The following is a 10,000-nucleotide window of genomic DNA, read 5'->3' on the forward strand; positions in this document are numbered from 1 at the left end:
TGACGCATGGCTCAGAGTGCTTGTTCAAATAGGGCTGCGTTTCCCAAAAGCATCAGAAGCATTGCCACATTATTACATTACATTACATTGTTACTATATATAAAATTAATTCTGAAAAATGCATCACGGTTTTCACACAAATATGAAGCAGCAATAATAATAAATGTTTCTTGAGGAGCAAATATTATAATTATTTCTGAAGGATCATTTGACACTGAAGACTGGTGTAATGATGCTGAAAATTCAGCTTTGATTACAGATACATTTTAAATTAAATTTTAAAATATATTAAAATAGAAAATAGTTATTTTTAATTGTTATATTTCTCAATATTGCTGCTTTAACTGTTTTTTTTGTTTGTTTTTTTTAAATAAGTGCAGCCTTGGTGAGCATGAGACTTAAAAAAAATATTACAGAATCTTACTGACCCCAAACTTTTGTGTACATGTAATATTTATTTTAAATTGGCTAGTTTGTGCAAGTACATTTATTTAAACTGGTTGTTAAAAGTTCAAATTGATTGTGTTATGTTCTGTAATTGCTGTTAATAAATCTGTCAGAAAAAAAAAATGCTAAAATTTCACCTTTAGGAGTACAACAGCCTTTTACAAAAATTAACCATGGTTTTATTACAGTAACCACAGTTTACCACAGTATTTGTAGTAAAACTGCAGTAACCACAAATTTACCATGATAATAATAATAATACTACATTTTAGTACTTATGTAACACCATGTTTATTTTTCATGAGGTATTTTAGCTAATATTGAGTATAATTACTGATTATATATTCTTTCAATAATTTAAAAGATCAGTTTAGTTTAGAAGTATAGGTATCGATATCGTCATCACTATGTCATGTCATACTAAAGCATGATGGGATATGTAGTTCTAAGAAAATCCCTTGTAGCACCAGGTGCAATTCGTGAAATTCTAATAAATCTTAGAATTTACTTACGGAACAGCAAAAGTTATGCATTTGTATTGTAAAATGCATTTATTTAGCCCATTTAATCAATTTTTATTCCCAACCAAGGAACCACAATTTAATATATAAAATGTTTTTTTAAATATAAGGGATGTTGTGGGGTCTGTAATTGTAATAATTAATAATTGCATATTTTTAAGCACTATTTTAAGTAAACTCACTACTGTATAGAAAATTGCAGCTTTTTTTTTTTTACACGGATTCATTGAATTGATCAAAAATCAGTAAAACTAAATATTTTTATTTCAAATAAATGCTGTTCTTTAGAACTTTCTGTTAATCAAAGAATATATAAACTTTAATAACTAATAAGGAAGGTTTTCTGAGCATCAAACATAACAGAAGGATCATGTGACACTGAAGACTGGAGTTATGGCTGCTCAAAATTCAGCTTTGCCATCACAGAAACAAATTAAAATGTAAAATATATTAAACAATAAATATTTCACAATATTACGGTTTTTACTGTATTTTTAATCAAATAAATGCTGCCTAGTGTTAGTTAGCATACAAGACTTCTTTCAAAAAATCTTATTGACCCAACTTTTGAACAATAGTGTACACACGGGAGACCATATAATTAGAATGCAGAAACCTCTACTTAAACATTAATATGTATGGTCTGTAAATGTATATTCTAAAGGAAAAAAATGAATATAATTTTTTTTAAGCTATCACAGTCACAACCACTTTCTTTAAATTCACCCCCTGAAAAAAAACAAAAAACAAAGGCAAGATTCTGTTCATTTTATTTTTCTTTTAAATAACAATTTCCACCAACATATAATTAAAAGTAAACCTATATTATTTCAACAAACTTTAATCAAACAGATGAAAACCAGCAAATGAACAAGACAGAATGTGGCAAGACAAGGTTTCAAAACCATCTTTCACCATTCCAGCACAAAATGCTTAAAGAAGAAGGATCAAGGGAAATGGACTGCTAAATCAAGAAAAGGGAGACTGTTGCATATCTCATTACCAATTCAACTGGGGGGCATAGCTTTGCAATTGCAAAACCAAACCGGTTATTTAGACCATTACAACATAGAGGCCCCTGAAATTATTTAATGCAGTATATGCATTTAAACACAGATGCTGCTTTCTACTTAATATTAAAAATATTACTTTTACAAGCAGACACATTTGTAAGAGTACAAGACTCTTCAGTTTGGTGTTGTTGATAAACCCTGGATTTGCCATTATGAATATTATCCCAATCACAGTCACTGACATAACCTGAAATCTCTGTGTGCTTATGTCTTAACCATAACACCTCATAATTTTTTTTATTACTCTGCACTTTTATTTAATAATGCATCGTTAGGATGAGCAAATTATTAGTAGTATTTACAGAAACCACAATGGCCTCATCTTTTACACTGTTGTGTTACAGTGTAATTCCCAAGCTTTTTATAGAAAAACCAAACTGAAATGGGAGCATTAAATCAGTCCCACTAAAATTAACATCTGCTTATTTACAGTATTTACATTCACGCTCCTGTATGTACATGTTTGCATACCACTTACAGTACATGGGCAATTGTTTTTTGTGCTTAAGGTAATTGCATTGTCATCCGCTCTACAGTTAATAAAGGTTTCAGAAACAAGAGCTTTGCTTATTGTTGCAGACACTGAATGGACTAGTTCCTCTGACTCAGGTCTAACCTTACCCTGAGCTGAACTAATCTTTAAAAAAAGATCACAAACTTAACAGTAGTCCAGGCTTAATTTGAGATGGAGAGCCCAGCTGTACAAGGACCAGATTCACCCTGTTGAAAATCACCCCTCCAGCAGTATCTAATGGTACGGGAGGCGTCTAAAGCGCTAAGTGATTTTAAAGGTTCTATGATCCATAGAGCACAAGGAAGATCACAAACATTAGGAACGTCACCCAAAATGTCAAATGCCCTGCTCTTCTCTACAGAATGTCAACCTGAGCTAGCAAACTGTTGGTAAAATGCTAGCTTGACCCGCTCGATGTGATGGCACAGCTTGATGGCGGGGCCGAGCTTCAGGTCCATACATTCTTGGACAGTGGGAAGGTTCAACAGAAGCAGCGCTTGACCGTCAATTTCCTGGAAAGTAAATGAAAAAGAGAATCACATCACCAAATCACCAGTAATAAGCATGTGAGCCAGGAAATGTAGTTTAAATGTGTATGGAATGTATTGGGGCCCAAAACTTTTTGCCACAAATGAAGAATTCTTACAACAACGCATTCATTTGTTGTGCTAATTTGTTCCCTCATTTTAGGTAACTTGTTCCCATGACTTACTAATTAGGTTCCTCATTTTAATGAAATCAATTATTCGCGCTGTACTTATAATATGTTACTGCAGGTAATCTAAGACCCTTTAAAATCCAATCACAGGTGCTCGCAGAAGACTATAAATGGCAATGTGACTGGATGTTAAAGGGGTCATATGATGCTATTTTAAAGATCATTATTTTGTGTATTTGGTGTAACAGACCATGTTGACATTATTATTTTTCAAATACTGTACATTATTGTAGGTCCTCTATGCCCCGCCTCTCTCAAACACGTAGTTTTCAACAAAGTCCCCTCCTTTGACAAGCGCAGTCTTCTGATTGGCCAGCTGATCCAGTGCATTGTGATTGGCCGAACACCACAAGCACGCATCGGAAATGTAACGCCCCTTACCATAATCGCAAGCTTCAGCTTTCAAAGTAAATATCAAGACAGTTAATAATGTCATTAGTTTTACCATCAGTTCAAGCCTGAAAGGGCAACAGAGTCACGTGACAGACACAGTGATGATGCAGTACACAAGCCGCGGTTAAGACAGCTGACGTGCTATGATTTCTGACAGGCAGTTCACTCTCCTGTGATGTTCACACACAAACACACATGACGTGTTACTCTGCGCTGCGCAAAACTCCGCATTTGAACAGTCAATAGCAAATACTTAAACTAATAACAAAACATACTTACAGTCGCTGATTCAGAAGCGCCAGTCGGAATTGACCCTTTTTTTCTTTTTAGAAATAGCCTTTGTGCACAGCCAGCCTTGTACTCTTCTAGGTTCAAAAAATTGTCATCCATAAAATGCGTTTCACAAATTCGAACATCTGGGTTGTGCTATTCTGTTGTAAATAAATCTTAACCAATGATTCCTAATTGCTTCTACTTCCGGAAGGCCAAATAAAGTGCTTTTGCACTGAATCACACAGCGTCTCCCTGACATGGCTGCATCAACACTACTGCTGTTCCTGAAACCACGCCTTCTTTCTTTGCGTGCACATTTGGGCAGCATTATGCTAATATTTCCACATAGTGAGGTAGATATGTGGGGGCGTGTTAGAACAAGCTATTTTAGGTAGGCGTGGTTGACTCTTAACTTTTATAAAGAATATCTCTTTGGATTTGAGACTTTAGTCTTTGCAACTTTACAGATCTTCTTTATGCACCAAGAGCTTGTAACACTCCAAAGAGAAAGGAAAAATTTAAATCGCATCATATGACCCCTTTAATGTACTGGAGCTGTGGATATATTAGAGGTGCGTGTTCATTACTTGATCCATAAAGATGCGTGCCAGTGGAGCACAATCGGTGGTCCTGATGAAACGAACAACATCTGTGACACTCCATTCCAGTGGACTGCTGTCCAAACACAGCTTCGGAGGAACTTCAGTACGTGAACTCTTCAGAAGAGACAGCAAAACAGTCAGTACTGCATTATGTGTTATCATACACAAAACAGTACAAAACCTAGTTAATATGGAGTTACATTCCTAAATGTTAAAAGTATACTGTATACTTTCTCACTTCAAGGCCTCTCAAAAATGAGATTTAGGGCCCCATGATATTTGTAGTTTTAATGCTGAAAGCTGCTTTCCATTTTTCCACAGAAACCAATAAAAATAAACTGTCAGCTTACATCTTGATCTTTAGTTGTTTTAGCTTAAAGCATATTTATTCTTATTTTAAATCATTTTTAGCAATTTTACCACCTCTTGGAAGTGTGCTGATGCCCCCAAGTAAGCCCCAGCCCCATGGTTAAGAATCACTGCTGCAAATTAATATTAAATATTACATTATTGTCTAATAGTTCTAGAAACCCCAGTGTTACCTTGGGTGAAGGAGGTCTGTTCTCATCATCCGAGCAGGATGGTGAGCGAGCTTTGCGCCGTCTGCGTGTGGGACGGGGGGTTTCTGGAGGGGAAGGGGAGGGGGTGGGGGGCTGTGACTTCTTCTCTGAATATTCAGAGTCATCCATCAGTTCGTCTTGCAGTTCAGAGCCCGTGTCTTCACTTAGAGAGTCATCCTCATCCAGATCTTCTTCATCACCACTGCCCTGTAAGACCAAACAGTGACATTAGTAGATTTGTAGATGCAGTTTAATGCTCATTCTGGTTTAACTTACATATATTTTATAATAATGGCCAAGATGTTGATTTTGATGGTAGACACATCTGAATTCTGCTCATGGGCTGAATCTAAATGGCAATGACATTTACTCTGAGTGCAAATGTTTCACCAGATTGTGCATTTCACGTTCTAATGACCACATTAAAACAGATGTAGGAAGATGGTTCTTGTTGAGCAGTTATTCTGGATATATTTCATTTGCATTTAGTGTGGTCCAAACATCTGAAAATCTGTGTTCAAGAGTCTAATTAAACCTAGAGATAATCTAAAAGTAAAGCATTATGATGTAAAATAAAGCAAAAATGTTTAAGAATAAACATTAAAGAATAAAGCAAATATTAACATTAATATTTATATATAACATTAAACAATAAAGCAAAAATGTTTAAGAATTTGGACTATTTGTAGAACACAAAATCTGTGGCATTCAAAATGTAATACTAAATACTTTATATTATTACTCAAATTGTTATGCTGTTAATGTTTATAATTAGAAGCATTTGTATTGAATTAGAAAAATGCAAAATAGAAGCATTTTCACAAGAGGTCTCAGACTTTTGCAGTTCAATGTTGCGTTTGTTACCTGAGGGGAACCTGCCGGAGTGTTGTCAACTGAAGCAGAAGAACGTCTCTTTTTGTGGACGAAGAGCTGCTTCCTCCTCTTCCTCCTCCTGCCTCGTCTCTTCACACCTCCCTCTAAGTTGGAGTGTCCGCCGGGAGGTCGGCCCACACGCCTGCTCTTTTTCTTCCCATAGTAATATGCTATAAAACAGGTACTGTTAGTTACAGAGCCATTCTAAACAGAAAGTAAAGGAGAACACATCATTTATACTATCATGCAATTTAAATGAATCATGGGTGAATTTGTCCAGGTCATTGTTTGTTTTTCATACAAGATTAAATTTTTTTTTTTTATATATCTATCTATCTATCTATATATAATAAAAAAAACAACAGTTATTGCTGTAATGTAAAAAAAATAAAATAAATGTTCATAGATCACAATTAGCATTAAACGCTGCAAAGCATATATATTATTATTACTATATTACTATTACAAAACAACTTAAAAACAAATGTACACAGAATTGCTAACGAAACAGGGGTACACAGAACTGTAAAAAAATATATATATATGTAGAAGTTTTAATAAAAAAAAAGAACTTTATGGTAATGAAAATGTGAGTCCTCATTGATTTTGGGGTTAAATGAGACATGGGAGTGTTTTGCTATGTAACTCCTATATGTACTAGGGGTGTGAATCGGCACTGGTTTCACGATTCAATTCGATTACGATTATAATGTCTACGATTCAATTCAATATCACGAAGCATCACGATTATATCTAATTTATTTTGTGCAGTTTTATTAAATTATATAAGCAGGCTACTTAATTATTATTAATATTATATTCATTAATATATAATTGATTAATTATTGTTAAGAATTAAAAGTAAATATAGCTTTTAAAACATACAAGCATATACAAAGTAATAAAGGGGGAAAATACAATTACAAGGGATAAACAAAAAGCACTTTCATTATCTGGGAGTGCTTTAAGTATCCGAAAGTTTACAGATACAGGTTTACAGGCTAATCATAGTTATGGGTTTTTCTTTTTTTGCCATTTGATTATTACTGATGAGATCATAGACAGTGGCAGCTTTAATAAGCTGCATTCACACTAATGCACAGATCTATTTCGACATATCAGATGTTTTGTCCTGTTCTGAAAACATAACTGATTGTTTACATCAATTTCGTATCATAAAAGTAAGAGCTTCAGGACAAGCACAAAGCACACGTGAAAGTCTGTCAGTACGTGAGTTACGTGCATCTAATACTTAGGCTACTGCATTCCAAATGGCAGAAATGAAAGCACATCCAAAGTAAAAGACTAAAATTACAGCCAATGGAAGCACAGTCAAGCAAATATCCTGTGCAATGAAGCCCGCCGCGATTGTCTCTAGCGCGCACACGTGCCATGTGTGGGAAAAAGCTAAGCTCAGATTTTAAAATAGAGACTGCATTTTTAATACTCGCGTGACAAAAGCGTATGTGAATGACGTCAGAAGGCTATAATCGATTATGGTCTATTACTGCATCGATGCGGAATCGTCCACGTCCGCATCGCGCTGTAACGATTAATTTCGACACCTCTAATATGTACTGATATTGATAAAATAGAGAAAAGAGGCTCACTGTATTTGGTTTTGGTGAGCACAGAGCAGTTCTCGGAGCAGCGCTCCAGCACCATTCGTGGGCCGAACAGGTTGGGACAGCACTCCAGCTTAATGCAGGTTTTCCGACAGAAATCAGCCACCTGGTCTGCAGTGCGAACAATCGCTACTGTCGCTCTGTAACTCTTCCCTTTGTACCTGTAAAGCACAAAGACTGGTCAGAAAACTGAACGCAAACTATTTATGTTAATTATTATAAACGATGATAAAAAACTTGTTCCAACAACCTGTTTAATCAACCTTTTACAGGTACCTCTGTAGACATGTTTTTTTTTCTCTTCACTTCTGCTGAAAAGAAATGTTTAGGGCACCATATACTCACTTGGCTTTAAGTGTCTCTCCATGACCCTGCCAGCGGCCCTCCTGGTCCAGCTGCAGCTCTCTCAGCACTCGACTGGGCTTATAGGCAGAATTTATCAGCAGTGTCAGCACCTGGACAGGCCACAGGTCAATAGGTCAGGATTACCAACACAGTCAAAACAGAACAGAATAGTTCAACTCCAGTTTCTGAGCCATGTTTAAAGTTATTACAAAATGCAGATAAAAGGATATACATATTGTTTCAAAGCAGCTTTACAGAAATGTAGAATGTTTCTACATTTCAATTAAAATTGATCTGTTATCAGAGGTGACTTTGATATGATTTTATACAAATCATGCTGTTAGTTAACGACACATATTCATTGTGACTGCCTATCTATATTACAGCAACCATAAACATCTAGGCTATTATTTTACTACATTTTTCAGATTTTTACATCTGGCTATAAAGTGGTTAAAATTATTATTTTTATTATGTACTACAGTAAATGTATAACATTTTTCTGTAACGCTTTTGAAAAAAAGTATCTTATGCTTACCAAGGCTGAATTTATTTGGTTGCAAATACAGTAAAATCAGTAATGTGAAATATTAGTTCAATTTAAAACTGTTTTCTATTTTAATAAATCTTAAGAGTGCAATTTATTCCTGTGATGCAAAGCTTTATTTTCAGCAACCATTACTCCAGTCTTCAGTGTCACATGATCCTTCAGAAATCATTCTAATATGCTGCTCACGTTCCTGTTATGTTCAGACACTTATTAGTGTCATGTCTTAGAACACGTTTGATCCCTGTAAAAATCACCATTATACATTTTTGCACATTTCCATTCGAGTTTTATACAGCAGAATAGGAGGTTTTAAGTACTATTAATAATTCATTACATTTTGTAATTTAGAAAGAACAAATTTAAATACTACTGCAAATCAGCAGTCTGTTATGGCTAACCTCCTTCAGCACCAGGACACAGTTCCCAGGTCCCACACACTGCGGCAGCTCTGCAATACGGCCCTTATTGAGGTAGGGCCCTGAAAAGCAGCGATGGTTAAAATAGATCTTGGGGCAACAGTACTTCCCATTCGCCTGGCCTGTTGGTGACAGACAAGATTAAAATAGTACCATGTTAGAGACCATTGAGCTTTTATTAGTGTGTAAACGGCTGACAAGGAAGGCCATGCATGTGAAGAAATGTTCAGATGTGTATCTAGCACTTACCCATCTCAGTCTGACTGCTGTTAATCTGTTGTTTGGTAGTATCAGGTGAGGAGTCTTTGGATGGTACCCGGCTGTGATGAAAGAGATAAATTTGTGTTTTTCCATAATCAAAAGTACTTGAATTCAATTCAAACACTTTTGTGTCTTTCTTACTGTTTCTCTGGCTGAACAACTGCAACCTTTCTCTGTTTCTCCACTGCAAAGAACACATAAAATATGAATTTATGTCTCTTAAAAAGCCAACCCTAGTAAAAAAAAAGTAATATATTTAAAATATGTGTTAATAGTTCAAATCTATTAACATATTTACTGACATATAGCTTGAGATCTATTTGGAGTACTACCTGTGCACAATGCACATTTTCTTAATATTAAGCCTAAAATGTGTTTTAATATCACTATTGATGAGGATTGTATGATCATTGAATAATATCGGTCTTTAAATGCAAAATATTTAAAGTGTACCTGAAGTATACTTGCAATAGTTCCACTTTAGCACAATCAAATATACTTCAGTATATCTTTAGTTGGACTTCAGCACTACTTCTGCACATTTAAAGTGCATTAAGAACAAAATTAGTTGTTCCAATTTAGCAAACTTCAAGTATACCAGTTTAGTATACCAAAAGTACAATTGCAGGGTATTTTTATTAAGTACATAAATAAATGTATTTGTAGTATACTTACAATGAACTAAATATATTTCATATATTTTTTTTCTTTACTTTTTTACTAGGGAACATCAAATAAAAATATCAATTTAAGAAGCAATTTGTGTGCATAGCACCTTGGCTGTAAAACTTACCTTTGGGCTTGCAGGGGTGCAGAAGAGGATAGCCAT

The 10,000-nt window shown here is 34.9% G+C and overlaps 1 protein-coding gene across 1 annotated transcript in view; it reads right to left on the reverse strand.

Moving 5' to 3' along the window:
* Positions 1-1,696: 1,696 nt before the first annotated feature.
* LOC107600298 (scm-like with four MBT domains protein 1) overlaps positions 1,697-10,000 on the reverse strand; it is a 29,468-nt gene continuing 21,164 nt past the window's right edge. The window contains exons 12-21 of the mRNA XM_016292158.1: positions 9,965-10,000; positions 9,313-9,355; positions 9,160-9,230; positions 8,893-9,032; positions 7,945-8,054; positions 7,585-7,760; positions 5,966-6,144; positions 5,084-5,308; positions 4,527-4,655; positions 1,697-3,067 (exon numbers count right to left, since the gene is read on the reverse strand). The exon at positions 9,965-10,000 is cut by the window's right edge and continues 78 nt beyond it. Coding sequence (XP_016147644.1) covers positions 2,921-3,067; positions 4,527-4,655; positions 5,084-5,308; positions 5,966-6,144; positions 7,585-7,760; positions 7,945-8,054; positions 8,893-9,032; positions 9,160-9,230; positions 9,313-9,355; positions 9,965-10,000 — 1,256 coding nt within the window. The 3' untranslated portion in view covers positions 1,697-2,920. The remainder of the gene's footprint in view (positions 3,068-4,526; positions 4,656-5,083; positions 5,309-5,965; positions 6,145-7,584; positions 7,761-7,944; positions 8,055-8,892; positions 9,033-9,159; positions 9,231-9,312; positions 9,356-9,964) is intronic.

Source organism: Sinocyclocheilus grahami, unplaced genomic scaffold (assembly GCF_001515645.1).
Source record: "Sinocyclocheilus grahami isolate Dianchi unplaced genomic scaffold, SAMN03320097.WGS_v1.1 scaffold281.1, whole genome shotgun sequence".
NCBI classification, from domain to species: Eukaryota; Metazoa; Chordata; class Actinopteri; order Cypriniformes; family Cyprinidae; genus Sinocyclocheilus; species Sinocyclocheilus grahami.